This window comes from Bos mutus, chromosome 7 (assembly GCF_027580195.1).
Source record: "Bos mutus isolate GX-2022 chromosome 7, NWIPB_WYAK_1.1, whole genome shotgun sequence".
In the NCBI taxonomy this organism is placed as follows: Eukaryota; Metazoa; Chordata; class Mammalia; order Artiodactyla; family Bovidae; genus Bos; species Bos mutus.
This window is the reverse complement of record NC_091623.1, coordinates 76,195-95,359: the sequence shown is the minus strand read 5'-3', so window position 1 is coordinate 95,359 and position 19,165 is coordinate 76,195. Positions and strand designations below refer to the sequence as shown.

General features: G+C 39.8%; 1 protein-coding gene across 5 annotated transcripts in view; it reads left to right on the top strand.

Annotated features, from left to right (window-relative positions):
* The first annotated feature begins 15,850 nt into the window (after positions 1 to 15,850).
* Positions 15,851 to 19,165, top strand: part of HAVCR2 (hepatitis A virus cellular receptor 2) — a 30,759-nt gene continuing 27,444 nt past the window's right edge. The window contains exons 1-3 of one of the 5 annotated variants that reach the window (XM_070373002.1): positions 15,851 to 16,327; positions 17,618 to 17,677; positions 18,669 to 19,007. In XM_070373002.1, coding sequence (XP_070229103.1) covers positions 17,623 to 17,677; positions 18,669 to 19,007 — 394 coding nt within the window. In that variant the 5' untranslated portion in view covers positions 15,851 to 16,327; positions 17,618 to 17,622. Of the gene's footprint in view, positions 16,328 to 17,273; positions 17,678 to 18,668; positions 19,008 to 19,165 lie in introns of those variants that run through there. The other 4 variants (XM_070373005.1, XM_070373004.1, XM_070373001.1 and 1 more) reach the window with 4 other exon arrangements.

Genomic DNA, 19,165 nt, shown 5'->3' with positions numbered 1-19,165 from the left:
CCCAGCCATGTTAAAGTGAATTGTAGAAGTGGGGCTCAACAAACTGTGTTAAAGAGCTCTCAGGTGATTCCCGTGCAGGCTCAAGCTTAAGAATCCCTGATAATGGTAAGGCCTTTTCCCAAATAAACAGGCAAAGTCCGGTTTAAAGTGGCCATGGGTAAATTCTGTGTGTGAAACCCTCATTTATCCTTTTCTTTAAAATTCTGGGGGCTTTAGGCTGGTCCAAAGTAGATGGCCTGTTCGCGCACTCTCCCGGACTGGGCCTAAGCCATGCCAGATGAGGGACAGACGTTCTTGGCAAGTGAGGCCACTCTTCTCTTCTGTTCATGGGCCTCTTGCCTGTCATAAAAAATATTTGGCTTCCCTAGTGGCTCAGTTTGGAGAAGGCGATGGCACCCCACTCCAGTACTCTTGCCTGGAAAATCCCATGGATGGAGGAGCCTGGTAGACTGCAATCCATGGGGTCGCTAGGAGTCGGACATGACTGTATAACTTTCAAGTAGACAACCTGAGCGACTTCACTTTCACTTTTTACTTTCATGCATTGGAGAAGGAAGTGGCAAGCCACTCCAGTGTTCTTGCCTGGAGAATCCCAGGGATGGGAGAGCCTGGTGGGCTGCCGTCTCTGGGGTCGCACAGAGTCGGACACGACTGAAGTGACTTAGCAGCAGCAGTGGCTCAGTTGCTAAAGAATCTGCCTGCAGTGCTGGGTTTGATCCTTGGGTCTGGAGGATCCCCTGGAGAAGGAAATGGCAACCTACTCCAGTACTCTTGCCTGGAGAATTCCATGGACAGAGGAGCTGGGCAGGCTACAGTCCATGGGATCACAAAGAGTCAGACATGACTGTGTAACTTTCAAGTAGACAACCTCTCTGTTAGGCAGATAGTTGGCAAATCTCATTTGTTTTTTCCTCATATGTGTTTGGTATTGATTTTGGGGCTCCATAGACTCCAGGAGATGCAGTCTGGGCTCTGTTAAGTTTAAATTGAAGGGGGAGGGAAACCCCCTTATCTCCCTGTGGCAGAATAAGGTAGACATAACATAACACTTTAGCAACTCTCCAAAGGAATCTCCTTTGACCACAACCCTCTTACAACACTGAGGTACAAAACCAATTTTGCAAATCCTTGCATGGAAAAAACTAACTGAATCACATTATCACTATCACATCCTTAAGAGAGTCACAACATTATTTGTATATAATGTATGTTTGTTGGAGAGAAAGAGTAAGAGATTAAAATTTCATGTGAAATCTTAAATTCTGACTTTGAGGGGATATGAGCTTGCAGATCTTTCAGGGTGGAACTATTCTGATGTGAACTCCTGCTGTTATAATGGGATGAAAAAACAGCAGTGGTCTGATAGTTGTTACAAATTTCAAAGTGTATGTAAAAACTCTGTGAGGATTAAAATATATCTTTGCACACCTGATCATAATGAATATTCCGTATAGATTGATACTTTGAAGTGGAATATCTGAAGGTATAACCAGGGCAACTCTTGAGATTACCAGTGCTGGGACCCAGACTGCAAGGATTCTGGTTTCATTGCTCTGGAGTGGGGCCCTGAAATTGGTTTTAAGAAGTTTGTAGGTGACTGCTGTGCCATAGGATAAAGGATTGCATTACTTAGTACTCTCTACTTGTACTAGTTTAAGCAAAAGATGAATTTGTTGAAAGGATTATGAAATCCTTTTAAATTTATGAAATGAAGGATTTATGAAATCCCTAACATGATTATTGAAATCATGTGTTACATGATTGAGGGATAAATTAAACATCCAAACCATGAAGAGGACTTGGAGGTTCTTTAGGGCAAGGTCCAGAACACTTTGTCCCTCCTTTCTGACTTTTCTGTAATTTCATTCTATACAAACCAGCTTCTTTGATGGTATGAGTGGAGAACATGTGTACTAACAGTTCCTGAGTGTTAAGTCTTTCTGTACTACTGTCTGGGAGTTGTCTCAAAAAAAAAAAAAAAAAAGTAATTGACCAGCTGGGAGGGAGAAGTTAGGGGTGGCATTCCTGATTTCAGCTGGGCCATTCAGCTGGTGGGGGGCGGGGGGCAGATTCTGTAAGAATATGACAGATCCCAACATGTTAATGTATGGAAGGAGGTGGTCCACCCTTCTGTTTAAGTCCATTTATTTGCTCTATTCATTTAGTGGATATTGTGGTCCTCTTTATTCCTGACAGTGGTTTAGTTCCTGGGGGTATGAAGAGTGGAAAGGAAAATGAAAGAAACAGGAACATAAATAGGTTAATTTTTGAAGGCATAAATTCTTGCATTAACCATTCAGCCATTATAACAAGAATCTTGCTTCCAATATATTTCTGTTTCCTACTCAAAATGCCTTGCCCACATTATTTCTCAAGTTGTTTCTGTGTTTGAAATTGTTAAGGGTTGTGGAAGACCATTTTAACTGTGCTGTGTTGTATTTGAGAGAAAAGACCTGTCCTGAGGTCACAGGAAACAGCAAGTACAAGTGTCTCTTGAGACAAAAGTTGGCATAATTTTGAGGGAAAAGGCTGTTAGGGCCACACCATAGGGAGGGAGGAGGTTGGAGCTAGAGAAGCAGATGGTGTCAGATTACAGGATTTAGAAGGCCTAGGAAAGGAGTTTGTTCTATCCTAAATCTGATGGGAAGTGTTGGGGAGAGGGGTATTTCCCCCTCTATCCCTCTTGAGTTCTTGTGATTGGACTAATAAAACTGACACAAGACAATATGAGAAAATTTTAATTCCTATACACAGAGGTCTCAGCAATGGGACCTAAGAAGTAGCCAGAGCATTTATATTCTTTACACAAACACTGAATTTGTGAGGAATTGGCATGTGCTCAATGAGGAATCTAAACAATTTGGGCTTGGAGTAATAAAGAGGTAACAAGGTTTATTTATATAGGCTTTTCAGCTCAAATTCCTTATCTCTGGTGATAAGGGTGTCCTTTTCCCTTCACTGTGGTGAGTGCACCTTTTGTGGGAGAGGTTTGTTTTTTGCTTTGGGGGAAACGGTGCAGGGGTGGGGTGGGGTGGGGGAAATTGGGGTTGGGAGAGGGTGGTCAGAGTGTTGCTCTTGTATTGGCCACTTCTTAGTTCAGTATGCCATTGGAAATATTTTGGGGCACCCTGCCGTAAGTTGTAACATACATCAATAGCATGCATATAAAGCACTTAGTTGGCACTGTTCTAATCACTTAATATACAAAAAGCTTCTTTATCCTCAAAACAACCCATTAAAATCATGATTTTTACACCATTATTTCAGATGAGGGAGTGGAGACTCAGAGGGGTATCATTTATCCAAGGTCACCAAGCTAGTGAGTGGCAAAGCCAGGATTGAAATATTCTAGTTTCAAAGCCTAAACCTTCATACTTTATTACCTCTCTGTGCTGTTGCTGCAGCATCATATATTTAATAAATCATAGATAGTAACAGAGTCAAGAGTGGAATCTGATATTTAACCCCAAAATTCTTATTTTATACATCACACAGTATTAGACTGAGGAAGGATTTTGTAGATGGAAATTATGAGCTCCTTTTGAACATTTTAAAGCATTTATATCGAATTCTGCTGCTGTCTTGAGATGTGTGCGTTTAAGCAGTAACCTTCCTAAAACTCTCTTTAAGTAGATATCACCCCCACTTTATGAAAATGGGGATCAGTTTTGTGGTTTGCTCAGGTGGTGTATCCAGATTAGAATCTAGGTCAGGAATTGACATTTTTTAGCCATTGTAATTATTCCTCTACTGCGGTACAAATGCAGCCATAGAAAATATGTCGACAAATGAGAATGCTGTGTTCCAACTTTAGATATGGAGATTGAAACTTGAGTTTAAATAATTTTTACATGTTATGAAATATTCTTTTGATTTTTTCCAAACCATTTAAACATGTTAAAAATAATTCCTATTTTGTGGAATGTACGAAAACAGGCAGCCGAATGAATTTGGCCAGAGGGTCTGATCTAGGTGATTAGATTCTTAACCCTGGAATATTTTCATAAAACCACTTAATAACTGCAAAATAAAAATTATAGGTTTGTTCTGCGGCTGAAGTGAGATTATGGCTCCAGAGCACTCAGCATAATTTCTGGTACTTAGTAAACTCTCAAAGGTCAACTGTTACTTTTCCTGCTAATTGCATTTGGCATTCAGAATCCAAAATTGAGGAACTGGTTTCAAACTGTAATGTGATGAGTCTAACAGTAAGTGGCACTGTTACCTCTTGTTTAGGAGCTGCAGCCAGGTGGCAGAAGAGGGGACTCAGATGGAGAAACTCATAGATGCTGATGGTAATACTGAACTTTGTATTTAACGAGTGAGATGCTGTATCTGCTGTGGCCTACACATTTTTTTCTCATGGAAAGAATAGGGTATAGATATTTCAAAATAATCAGTACTGTGTTGTGAATAAGAGTTCTTTTTTTTTTTTAATTGATTAGAGCTTTTCTCTCAGGGCTGCCTGGACAAGACCTGAGGAAGACCTAAGACACTGTTGGTTAATTCTGAGTAGATGATGACAGAAAGATGCTTCTCACATCTGCTTAGCATCAAGCTGTGAAGCACCATCTGTGAAGCTGCTGGTTTCCTGCTGTTTGTAGGTTGGGAATAAGGGAGGGCTTTGAAAGGATGGGAGTCGGGGATTGGGAGGGGGAGACATGGCTGGCTTGGAATACACTGTATCATAACTACAAGGAAAGGTGCCTTTGGGTCTTTATTTTCACAATTTTTCAGTCATTCAACAAGCATGAAGGTATACAATGAATACCATGTACTCGTTAAGAGCCATTAAGAATGGGAGTACTGTTGTGAAAGTATATTCTATATATAGCAACAGCAAGTTGCTGAGTATAGTCTGAGTTGGTATATATGTTTGTCTGTCTGTCTTTCCATACTCAGATTGGAAAAATGTTAAAAACTATTTTATGGATGAAGATGTAACTTCTTACACATTGAAGACACTTTGGCTAGTAAATGGCTGAGTTAAAAATAAGGTTTAAAAGAGAAGAGAAAAAGAGTAAGACATGGTAGAATTTGAGCTCTTGTATGTACTAGCACTGTAGCCTTGGTTTGAAATACAACCACAATGACATTCAGTTTCCTTAGCTATGATAATTATAGACCCATCTCATAGAGTAGTTGGGAAGCACAGGTGGTAACAGTGGTAAAGAATCTACCTGCCAACACAGGAGACACAAGAGACGTGGGTTCTATCCTTGGGTCGAGAAGATGCCTTGGAGTAGAAAATGGCAACCCACTCCAGTATTCCTGCCTGGAAAATTCCATGGACAGAGGAGCCTGAAGGACTACAGTTTGTGGGGTTGTAAAGAGTTGAACATGACAGCACAATGCAGCACACAGGGTATTTACCATCTAATGTCAAAAATGAAGGCCCACACTAATTCTTTCTGAAATTTATTTGTCCCCAAGCAACATATTCAGGTTTTAGGCTTGCTAATCATCTCTGAAGAAGCATCTGATCTGGAAGGGCTGAGTGGGTGTCTGAAAGGCTTCAGTGGTGCATGAGCCTGGGGCTCTGACTCATTACTACCTAAAGGGAAGAGTGGTTAAAAAAGAGGAAGCCATAAATAATCAGCAGAAATGAAAAAGGGACATCACTATAGATTTGATAGACAATAAGATAATAAAATATGGATAACTTTATACCAACAAATTTGATAATTTAGGTAAAATGGATAAATTCTTATAAAACTAGGCTTAAGAGTAGGAAACTTGAGTAGCTTTCTAACTATTAAGAAGAAAGTTGTCAAAATCTTAGAAAACTTGAAGTTCAAATAGTTTTGCTGACAAGTCCTACCAAACACTGTTAGGAAAAAAAAAAAAAAATACAGACTCAGAATAGAAAAAGGGGAAATGGAAGATCCCCCAGTTGTTTTTATGAGACCATAATAAACAAGTGAAAATAAAATGTGATCTTTATGGTCAATCTGTGTTTATTTTTAAAATGTAGACTAGAAAATGTAGTCTGTCACAAAAAATATATAAAATTTAGTATCCATTCATGAAAAAGAAAAAACTTAGAACGTTTAGGAATAGAAGAGAACTTTCTTAATGTAGTAAATAGTAGCTGTATAAAATCTACAGCATGTATTATACCCAAGGTGAGAGGTGAAACCTTTTCTTTAAGAGCTGTAATGAAACAAGGATGTCTGCTATCAAAACCTCAATTAAATATGTACACATTGCCTAACATTTGATAAGAAAAATGTAGGGTTGAAGAAGAAGAAAAAACTGAACTGTCATTATTTGCAGAAAATATGATTGGCTACATAAGAGAATTCAGTATAATTTACAGATAGTTGTTCAGTCACTCAGTTGTGTCTGACTTTTTGTGACCCCATGGACTACAGCACACTAGGCTTCTCTGTCTTTCAACATCTCCTGGAGCTTGCCCAAACTCAATTCCATTGAGTCAGTGAGGCCATCCAACCATCTCATCCTCCGTCGTCCCCTTCTCCTCCCGCCTTCAGTCTTTCCCATCATCAGCGTCTTTTCCAGTGCGTCAGTTCTTCGCATCAGGTGGCCAAAGTATTGGAGCTTCAGCTTCAGCATCAGTCCTTCCAATGAATATTCAGGACTGATTTCCTTTAGGATGGACTGGTTGGATCTCCTTGTAGTCCAAGGGACTCTTGAGTCTTCTCCAGCATCACAGTTCAAAAGCATCAATTCTTTGGCACTCAGCCTTCTATGTGGTCCATCTCACATAGCTTTGACTATGGTTTTATTAATTATCTACATGTAAATTATTAATTGCCAACAAAGGTCTGTCTAGTCAAAGCTATGGTTTTTCCAGTAGTCATGTATGGATGTGAGAGTTGGACTATAAAGAAAGCTGAGCACTGAAGAATTGATGCTTTTGAACTGTGGTGTTGGAGAAGACTCTTGAGAGTCCTTTGGACGGCAAGGAGATCCAACCAGTCCATTCTAAGGGAAATCAGTCCTGAATATTTATTGGAAGGACTGATGCTGAAGCTGAAGCTCCAATACTTTGGCCAGCTGATGCGAAGAACTGACTCGTTGGAAAAGACCCTGATGCTGGGAAAGATTGAAGGCAGGAGGAGAAGGGGATGACAGAAGATGAGAGGGTTGGATGATATCACTGACTCAATGGACATGAGTTTGGGTAAGCTCTGAGAGTTGGTGATGGACAGGGAAGCCTGGTGTGCTGCAGTCCATGGGGTCACAAAGAGTTGGACACTACTGGGTGACTGAACTGAACTAGTTATTAATAAAAAAGTTCATTGGTTGGAGGAAAAAAGCGTTCAAAAATAAAGTGCATTTCAGAATACCAGCAACAAACAGAAGTTTTAAATTAACACAACATTGTAAGTTCACTATTGTTAATAAAATTAAAAAATTAACATAGAAAAAAGAAGATACTATGAAAAATAGCATCTATTGATAAGAAATGCCCAGGAAAAAACATTAAGAAATAAGCTGAATACCACTAGGGAGAATATTTTAAATTTTTATTGAGGCATTAAAGAAAATCTAAATGTAAGCAGAGATAAAGCATGTTTATGGAATGGAACCCTCAAGGTGATAGATCAAATTTCCTCCACATTGATCTGCAGTGTCAATGCAAGCTAGTCAGATTTTTACTAGTTTGTTTTTGGTTTTGTTTTAATTTGATGCGATGGTTCTAAAATGTGTAGGAGAGAAGTACAAGAGACCCAGATAGCCAAGATACTCTTGATAAAAGAACTAAGTGGAGGATTTGATGTCCCATAAGGCTGCAATAGTTAAAATAATGTTTTATACTGACAGAAGGAAAGACAGATATACTATTGGAACAGACTTGAAAACCAAAAACCAGATTCATGCCTATATGATTTTTCAAATATAACAGAGATGGCATTGCAAAGTAGTGGGAAAATGCTGGAATTTTCAATAAATGGGGCTAGGACAAAAATATATATAAATCAATTCTGGCAAAATAAAAAGCTAGTAAATTTTACTACATTTGAATTAAGAAATTGTATTCAAAAAGCATACCATTAATAAGTGAAAAGCCACAAAGTGGGAGAACATATTAATAACAGATTAAACCAGCAGAGGACTGGTATCCTGAGTATATAAATTACTCATATGCATCAATAAAAAACTGAGAAACCGAACAGAAAAAATAGGCAAAAGACCCATATAAGCATTTGTGCCCCTCCACTCCCTAGATCCATGTGGTTCATAAACCAAAGAAAAGATGTTCATTAACCTTGTTAGTGACTATTTCCCTGGTGGCTCAGATGGTAAAGCATCTGCCTGCAATGCAGGACACCCAGGTTTGATCCCTGGGTCTGGAAGATCCCCTGGAGAAGGAAATGGTAACCCACTCCAGTATTCTTGCCTGGAAAATCCCGTGGTTGGAGGAGCCTGATAGGTTACAGTCCATGGGGTCCCAAAGAGTTGGACCCGACTAAGAGACTTCACTTTTCACTCAAAACCTTGTTAGTAATGAGTATAATGCAGAATAAAGCTATAGTGAGAGGCCATCATATCCTTTACCAGTTGGCTAAAAAAAAAAAATCTCGCAATACCAACTGTTGAGAAGGATATGGAATAGGAGAAGCTCATACACTACTGGTAGATGTCTTGGAAACAGGCCTTATCTAATAAGGCTCAAAACATATATACCCTCTGACCTACTAATTCCACTGTCAGAAGTATGCTGCAGAGAAGCTCCTGTGTGTCCACCATGAATTCATAAATGAGAATGTCCAGGGTGACATTGTTCCTGAAAACTGAAACAAGATGAAATGTTCATTTCAAAGTTAATAAACAATTTGAGACATATCCGGTCCCAGGAAAACTATTCAGTAATAAAAACACCCCACAGAGATACAAAGCAGCATGAATGGATCTCATAAGTACACTGTTAAATGAAAGAAGCAAGATGCAAAAGCCTATAGACAATTTGATTTCACTATATGATGTTAAAAAACAAGCAAAATTATACATATAACTTTAGGATGCATTACCTAAATGGTAACGCTATTAAAAACAAGTAATTACTGAAAAATTTTGAGTAGTGATTACCTATAGGACAAGAGGAAGGTTTTGTGCTTGGGAAAGGAGTAGAGGTCAGAGAGACTTTAGGAGATCGGCTATGTTTTATTTTTTGTTTTGGGTCCTGGTTACTTGTGTGTTTGCTTTCTAAGTATTGGTAAACTGTAAATTTAAGTTTTTGCAGTGTTCTGTACATCTTTACCGTTTTCCATTAAACAGAGTAGTTTAACCTTAAAAGCCATACTGTGACATCATCATACACTCAGGAAAAAATTAAAAAGTGTGACAATCCTGATATTGTCAAAGATGTAGGGCATTAAGAGTTCTCACTGCCAGTAAGATTGTAAGCTGGAATAAACACTTTAGAAAATTGTTCAACATTCTTGTGTGAAGTGGATGCCCATGAGATGAAAGAAATGAAATTGTGCAAGTACGATGCATGATACTGGTTGCTTGGGGCTGGTGCACTGGGACGACCCAGGGGATGGTACGGGGAGGGAGGAGGGAGGGGGGTTCGGGACGGGGAACACGTGTATACCTGTGGCGGATTCATGTTGATGTATGGCAAAACCAATACAATACTGTAAAATAATTAACCTCCAATTAAAATAAATTAAAAAAATTTTTAAAAAGAAATAAGATTGTGAGTCAGAGACAAAGTGGGGAAATAGTGAAGTAAAATAAGAGAGAATCCTCACTGGGACGATGAAGAGTACGTCTGTTAAACTGAGAAGGATGATTAGCTTTAGTATCTGAACCTGGAGCAAAAAAATAATGAACACAAAGAATTGCCATATTGAACATGCTTGGGGTGAGCAACCACTCACCACTCCCCAACCAGCATCACATTGGAGGAGACTGGGACTGGCATTTTCAAGTTGAAACCTCAGATAGGAGTTCCCACAGTGACTCACTACGTAGCTCAATAGAATTTTCTTGATGGTTTTCATGCTTTTCAGTTTCGTCACTGGGAGCCTCGATGAGTTATCAAGGGTTAATTATTTCACACCCCTCCCATTTCCTCCCCTCTGAAGAGGTTTGATTACCTGAGCAGAAGCAGCGCTAAGCTGATTCTGACCTTGGTTTGAGTGTGACCGCAAAATCTCTCTGGCACTCATCCAGTTACTAAATATAAAAACTCTAGAGACAAGAGAGCTCTTTAGCATCTCCCTGGGGTTGTGAAGAACGTGTCCTTTTTAAGTTAAAAAGCACTAGAAAGTGAAGTCGCTCAGCCCTGTCCGACTCTTTGCAACCACATGGACTGTAGCCTACCACGCTCCTGCGTCCATGGGATTTTCCAGGCAGGAGTACTGGAGTGGGTTGCCATTTCCTTCTCCAGGGGATCTTCCCGACCCAGGGATCAAACCCAGGTCTCCCGCATTGTAGGCAGATGCTTTGCCACCTGAGCCACCAGGGAAGTCCTTAAAAAGCACTATGTTAGTAAAATACCCTTTTTGTAAGAAAAAGAGCCATCCACATTTGGAGGATCAAGGTTTCTTTCCCCATCTCCCCACCACCCCATCCCTTTCTGGGAGGCATTTGCTTCTGCTGTAGTGGATATTTGCTTCTGCTGCCCAGCATCCATTTCTCCTGTTAAAATGCACCACACTTTTTTCTTTAGGGTAACCACCCTTCTCTCACTTTCAGAGCATGAGATTTGGTGACCCAGGCCTTACCCAATTAGTCCTTTTTGACCCTATGGACACAGATTGTCCAAGAATGAGTCTGTAACCCAATTTGGGTGTTTGAGGGAATGTGCATCCGTGGGCTTGTGGGAAAGTGGCCAAGAGATGTTCTTGGTGTGCGGATATGTGCTCTGAAGGGACGGGAGAGGGACACTGTAGGATCTGCAGAAGGCACCAATGCCAGGACAGCTAGAAATCAGGTCCCTGATGTTTTCACTGGGGCCATTGAGCCAAGCTTTGCCTGAAGCTAGACTTTTCAGTAACATCAGCCAATAAATCCATAGTTTAAGCTAATTTGAGTTGCATTTTCAGTCATCTGCAACATAAGTAAAGTATAGGGTCTTTGGTGAGAGAAGTCTTTGTTGGCAAAAGAACACCAAAATCATGTTTTGAGAGGTGGGCAGTAGCAAGGAAGAAATTTGTCTTGTAGCTAACCCTAAGATACCTGGATGAGAAGGATGAAGTAGCTCTGTCCGTGCTGGGACCAGATGCAGAAGGCAATATTGAAAGCACTTTGATGTGAATGAAAGCACTAAGACCACACAAACAAAAGTAAAATAAAAAGACTTTCATCGATGCAGTTTGTAGACTGCATCATCTGAGATCATCTGAGATGCAGTCTACACACTGATAGGTGATTTAATGGGGAGTTTTGTACCTTTTCCTGGGTCCCAGTGAATTCAGGATATTCACAATTGTCCATGAGTAAGACCTTCTGAGTCGTGATAGACCTACCAAAAGTATGGTGTTAACACATTGTATATATATAGAGAAATTTATTAAAAATATCTGAAAGGAGAAAAACATTACTGTTTTGGTGACAGTGGATATTTCAAGGTACCGGGGTCTGGCCTTTATTTTATTTATTTATTCCTATTTTTCACAGTTTTCTACAGTGACTATGATGTATATAATAAAAGTTTTTAAAGTATTGTACAGACACATAAGGTTATAGTCCCTTTAAAGAGAAGTCACATGGCTAGCTGTAATCTATAGGTCAAGATCAAGTTCAGAGTTGCTTAACTTCTTACCCTTTATATCCAACCTCAGTGTCTGCCTTTGCAAAATTTTGGCACTAATGGTACATGGAACCTAACTGAGATGCTGTGATTTAAATGAGAGGATTTTGGTTCAAACTAAGTATGTCTAGAATTCCAGCTCTAGTGGGCATTACTATCTCTCCATTACCTAGTCAACTGCAGTTCTCCCATTGTATAGGGTAGATTCTAAGTGAACTGAGTTTTCCAGGTGATCTTATCTGTCTCACCCACGTTTTCCTATCTTCTGACCTGAGTAAAATTCTCTCACTTCCATTTTATACATTTTGTCAAGTGGTCCCTTGTCTCTTGTCATATGTCTGACTCTTGTAAGTCCATGAATTGTAGCCCACCAGGCTCCTCTGTTCATGGGATTTCCCAGGCAAGAATACTGGAGTGGGTTGCCATTTCCTTCTCTAAGGGATCTTCCTGACTCAGGGATCAAATCCATGTCTTCTGTTTTGACAGGTGGATTCTTTACCACTGATCCATCTGGGAAGCCCATCAGGTGGCCCCTTAGTTATCTATAAATGTTTAATTGTAATTACACATAATTCCAGTGTTGCCATTTAGTGTTTGGAGGATATCTTTAAGGAGTCTGAGATTTTCTGCCACGTTTCCTGCTGACAGAGGGAGAAAACAGAACACTTAACTTCTACAGTAGTATCATATGTAGTTGTTTTATTGTGTAGTTATCCCTCCACGTAATTATAGCCAACCCTCAACAAACCCTTAAGAAAATTCATGATATGAGTTTCTATTAATAAACAGAATATAGAAAATATTACACTATGGAATACTTCTTTACCAAAAATACATTCAATGTCTACTTTCAAAAAGCAAACTTCTCTTGTACATAATTAAAGAATCATAGACCTTCGTGGGTCTTTTATGGTCATCTTTATAAATAAATTAGACACGCTGTATTCCTTTCAAAAGAATAATCATTATTATTTCCACCCAGTGTTTTCACCCAATAAGATCTATGTTGCCATAATAAAGAACAAGAACATTCTATATGAGCTGAAATGGAGAAATACTCAGAATAGAATATGAAGTTGAAAAAGAAAGATGCAAGCTGATTGATCTTAGCATCTCTAGATGTGGCACAACCATTCAATTGTGATGGAGTAGCACCAGCTGTGTGTTCTTGCCAAAGAATCAAGCCTGAATCTAACCAAATCTCTAGAGCTAAGTTACATTTATAGGAAATACAAAGAAAAGAGGAATATTTTAAATGAAGAGACACAGGGAAACAAACCCAGAATGTGGAACAGCACATTGTTTTGTACAACTTGTCAGTGGCAGGGGGAAAGGCGGGAAGACTGGCCTTGATGAAAAGAAACTTAAGGGTTATAACCTGTGGAGGAGGAAATGGCAACCCACTCCAGTATTCTTTTTTTTTTTGAAGGTTTTCAGGATTTATTTAAGCATATTTTGGGGCCAGTACGTACCATTGCTGACTTATTTTTATCTTGGTGAATTACACCCTCATTCATCTTGTCACTGAAGCCTGAAACTTGAATGTTATTATCCACTCCTCCCTTTCACTCACCCCTCTGGTCCCATCTGGTCTTGCTTGTTCTACATCTCAAATAGAGCTTGGAAGCAATTTTATTCATCTTGATGACTGTGTGGACCACAACAAACTCTGGAAAATTCTTAAATAGGTGGAAATACCAGACCACCTGACCTGCCTCTTGAGAAATCTGTATGCAGGTTAGGAAGCAACAGTTAGAACTGGACACAGAACAACAGACTGGTTCCAAATAGAGAAAGGAGTACATCAAGGCTGTGTATTGTCACCCTGCTTATTTAACTTATATGCAGATTACATCATGAGAAATGCCAGGCTTTATGAACCTCAAACTGGAATCAAGATTGCTGGGAGAAATATCAATAACCTCAGATATGCAGATGACACCACCCTTAAGGCAGAAACTGAAGAAGAACTAAAGAGCCTCTTGATAAAAGTGAAAGAAGAGAGTAGAAATGTTGGCTTAAAACTCAACATTCAGAAAACTAAGATCATGGTGATCTGGTCCCATCATTTCAGGGCAAATAGATGGAAAACAGTGGAAATAGTGACAGACTTTATTTCTGGGGGCTCCAAAATCACTGCAGATGGTGACTGCAGCCATGAAATTAAAAGATGCTTGCTCCTTGGAGGAAAAGATATGACCAACCTAGAAAGCATATTAAAATTCAGAGACATTACTTTTCCAACAAAGATCTGTCTAGTCAAAGCTGTGGTTTTTCCAGTAGTCATGTATGGATGTGAGAGTTGGACTATGAAGAAAGCTGAGTGCTGAATAATTGATACTTTTGAACTGTGGTGTTGGAGAAGAGTCTTGAGAGTCCTTTGGACAGCAAGGAGATCCAACCAGTCCATCCTAAAGGAAATCAGTCCTGTGTGTTCATTGGAAGGACTGATGCTGAAGCTGAAACTCCAATACTTTGGCCACCTGATGCAAAAAACTGACTCAGTTGAAAAGACCCTGATGCTGGGAAAGATTGAAGGCAGGAGGAGAAGGGGCTGACAGAGGACAAGATGGTTGGGTGGCATCACGGATTCAATGGACATGAATCTGAGTAAACTCCAGGAGTTGGTGATGGACAGGGAGACCTGGCGTGCTGCAATCCATGGGGTAGCAAAGAGTGAGACATGACTGAGCGACTGAACTGAACTGAACTGCCACTCTTATTCAAGTTACTATTATCTCTCACAGGGAAATCTGTGAACACTTCTTAACTGGTTTTATAATGCAGCAGCTGAAGTGATTTAAAAAAATTAATGTATTTATTTTAATTGGAGGCTAATTACTTTACAATATTGTGGTGGTTTTTGCCATACATTGACATGAATCAGCCACTGGTGTACATGTGTCCCCTATCCCAAACCCCCCTCCCACGTCCCTCCCCATCCCATCCCTCTGGGTTGTCCCAGTGAACTCCAATATTCTTTCCTGAAAAATCCCATGGATTGAGAAGCCTGGCCTACTGTAGTCGAAAGGGTTGCAAAGAGTCGGACACAACTAAGTGACTGAGCACACAGAGCACAAGGGTTATAACAACCAAATGCAGTGTAGGGTTACAACAACCAAAAGCACAAGGGTTATTACAAACAAATGCAGTGTTTAGATCTGGGTTTAAACCTATTATTAAAGGACATTTTTGAGATAATCAGGGGAATTTGATTATGGACTGAAGAATCAGGTGCTGCTAAGACATCATTATTAATTTTGTCTTATGTGATAATTGTAATTAGCAGAGTGTCAATTTTTAAAAAACAAGATGCACATTGACGTCTGTAAGGGTGAAATAACATGATATCTGGGATTTGTTTTAAAAGAAAAATTTGATAATTTTGAATTTGTGTATTGAGAATGTGTACTATTCTCTCTGCTTTTGATATGTCAGAAAATTCATATAAAATAGTAAATGGAAAATGCAAATTGTAAAATGTGTTATGATATGCTTTTTTGTCTGAAAAAGGGAGAAATAAGAATATATACTTTATTTTCTTATGTTTACATTGGGAGGATATACAAAAGATTTATGAAAATAGAAACCTGTAGGGTGGGTGGGGGAAACTGGTGGACTTGAAGGGGTGAGAATGAAGCTTCTCAGTATAGGTTTTTTATATTGCTTTAAACTTTAGCCATTTGGATGTGTTGCCTAAACAGTTAAAAAAAAACACCAAGAAATAAGTGAAAATGATAATATTCAGAAAAAGTCCTGTATACACAGAAAAAGAAAGGGGTTAGAGTAGATTTCTAAGCAACTTCATGTCTAGACCTCAATGAATTAATACATTGTTAATTTTTTTTAAAAGCCTGACTAGTAAGTAATTTCATTTTTAAAATAATTTTATTTATTTATTTAGGCTGTCCTGGGTCTTTGCTGCTACATGTGGGCTTAGTTGTTCCATGGCATGTGGGATCTTCCTGGGCTATGGGGATTGAACCTGTGTTCCCTTCATTGGCAGGTGGCTTCCCAGGGAAGTTCCCATTGTTAAACTTTTATTAAGCTGGATCCAGTAATAATTCCAGAGATGTATAAAGGACAGAGTAATAATAAGAAACACAATAAACCAAAATCAGAACACAAAATGTGAAGCCTGAAACTTTTAACAGTTTTGCTTGGACTCACGCATGCTGTTAGTAAATCTAACCTCTGACCCCATGTTTAATCAAATCTACCTTACACTTGAATATGTACATTTGCTTGTTGTTATTAGGTATGTGGGCAGACATAGTAAGGACAAATATGAAATTTATGAAACATAGTTTGCAGTGGGAAAACAATCTGGTTCTTAGGGAAACTCGTGTTCTTGCCTGAAATGAACAGTCATATACCTTTGGGCAAATTGGTCTTTTCAGGTCTCAGTTTCCTTGTCTATGCTGCTGCTGTTAAGTCACTTCAGTCGTGTCTGACTCTGTGCGACCCCAGAGATGGCAGCCCACCAGGCTCCCCTGTCCCTGGGATGCTCCAGGCAAGAACACTGGAGTGGATATATACCATAAAGAAATTGAACATGATCTCCTGAGTCACCACTAACTTTGTGGCACTATAAAGGTACACACACAGAACAAGCTGGATATTTATAATAAATGCATTTAGTAACTTTTAAAGTGAGTGACAAGGAAATTCAGGCAGAGAAGACAGAGGAAGACCACAGGGTTTCAGAAACTATTCCATCTGAGAGCTCACTTCCCTTTTATAAATAGATGTTTGCTTTTAAGATTTCCAGACAAAAGTCACTCTCCCAGAGTTGAGACTGTTTGAGTCTGAGATGTTAATCTCAATAATGGAGAGTGTGGTTCAACACTTTCTGGCAATTGATGCCCAAAGCCCCTGGGATGGAAGGAGAGGGGACAACTAGTTTATATGGGAGGAAATAGAATATCGAGGTGCCTTCAGTTCCCCCAACAGGAGGGGGAAAGAATCATTGCAGGAAGGAATGCATTTTTCCTTGGTAGAAGAGTTTGAAAGTTCAGGTCGAAGTCAGAATATTAGAGCAGCTGTTCATATATCACCTAACACAATTTCCTCATGTTATAAGTTTTATAAATGGGGAGGCCAACCTAGTAAGCTTATATGACATAGCTCAGTTTGTATTAGAGCAAGGCTAAGAACTAGTTTCATGATTGGAGTAGAAAGGGCAGCTAAATGTGAGGATAAGGAACAGGCCTGGGATTTCCCTGGCAGTTCAGTGGTTAAGAATGTACACTTCAATGCAGGGGGCATGGGTTCGATCCCTGGTCAGGGAATTAAGATCCTACAAGTCACATGGCATGGCCAAAAGGAAAAAAAAAAAAGAATCAGGCCATTCATTCATGGTGGTATCTCCCAGCTCCTAGTCCAGTTCCTGACAAGTAGCAGATGCTTCATAAACATTGGTCACAGAACTCACCAGCTGACTGACTTGACTGAATGAATGTATGAGTGATATATTTCTACCTGTGTTCCCAGGGAACACTGTCCATTTCAGACCGAGGACTACTATTTCACTGAAGATAGTAGAGGGTTTACTCTATTTGCCAAGAGACACTTGACAGAGTAACAGTTTTCTTCCTCTGAGTATTGCTTCCTCTTCGTTGATGAGGACAGGGTAAATGTCAGTCTTCACAGGATGTGTGTGGTCTATCATGAGAGAGAACTAGCATTTCCTTTGCTGTCATCATAGATGACAGTGTTAAGAGAGCAGTGATTGGTAGTCAAACACCTGCTGTGCTGGGCCAGCAGTCTGGAGAGTGGCCACTGCTCCTGTGACTTGGGAGGAGAGACAGTTCCAGGAAATACTCAGTTCGATTGGAGAATTGAAACGGCACCTAAACAGAGCCATTGTTTGACTTTCTTCTTCAGAATCCATGTTTTCACATCTTCTTTTTGACTATGTCCTGCTCATGCTGCTACTGCTTACAAGTAAGTCTGGATTTTTGCAGTTGGATAGTACAAGATAAAGATGCAAGGATGATCATTGTAATAAGCAAAAGCTTGGAAGAAACCTAAATATCCACCAGCAGAAGGTGGGTAAAGAAATTGTGATATATCCATGATACAAATAGCAAAGCTGATGAAACATGATGATATGAGATGTTTTTAAATCATAATGTTAATTGAAGAAAGCAAGGAGCACAAAAATGGATATATTGGACTTGTTTTTGTGTGTGTCACAGGGCAGTGGGAATACATGAATGCTTCTCTGGGAAAGGGAGCTGGGAAATGGAAAAGAGCAGGGTATGGGAGAGTTGTCATATGCTTTTTATACTGCTTTTATAATATGTGTGTATATTTTTATACTGCTTTTTAATATGCGTGTATATTAGTGTGTAGTTTATATAAATTTTAAACCTCAGAACAGCCATACATTAACTTCTTATTCAACCAAGGGTTTTTATTCATTATGTGACTGGTCCTTCATTAAAAAAAAAAGAGAGAGAGTTTTGTGTCAGGATAACTGCCCTGAGTTTGTGAATAGATGACTAGCCTAAATGGGTGAGCTCTTTTCCTGGCTGACAGTGACTCACTGCTGATTATCTGTTTCCATCAGCAGTGCCCTTCAATGTTCACAGGACCAGGCCATGATTCTCTCCTTGGGCACTGGTTCTCAAACTGAGGTTCTAAGATGAGCCATATTCTGAGGGTGTCCTGGGAACTTGTTAGAAATATAATTCTTGGGCCCCACCCAAGAACTATTGAATGGGGAACTCTAGCAGTTGAGCTCAGCTCTCTCTGTTTGAACAAGGCTTTCTGGTGATTCTGGTGCCCCTTGAGTCTGAGAATCATTGCTATAGTGAACTGTTCTCCAAGCAGGACAGCAGCAGTGGTTTCCTCTTTATTCTGCAAAGCACTGCTTGCAGTTTTCTTGAAGTGGAACAACCTCTGTCACTGCTCTCTTTCCCTCTTTATGCAGGTTCTTTGAAAGGGGCATATGTGTCTCAGGTGGGTCAGAATGCTGATCTGCCCTGCACCTACTCTCCAGCTACCACCGAGAATCTCGTGCCTGTGTGCTGGGGCAAGGGACCCTGCCCTGTGTTTGAATGTTATAGTTTGGTGCTCAGGACTGATGGAAGGAATGTGACCTATCAGACATCCAGCAGATACCTACTAAAGAGGGATTTGCACAAAGGAGACATGACCTTAACCATCAAGAATGTGACTTTAGCTGACAGTGGGACCTATTGCTGCCGGATCCAATTCCCAGGTCTAATGAATGATCGAAAATCAAACCTGGAGTTGATCATCAAACCAGGTGAGTAGACTTTTGCATACCTTCTTTCTGAATGAGATTTGCCTGTGGATCATATTAAATACACTGACTAGTCTCACCTTTGGTCTTCCCAATTACAGCCCTCCAGTTGGGACCCTAAGACCTAAAGTTTAACAGGTCCAACCGTGTTTAATTCCCTC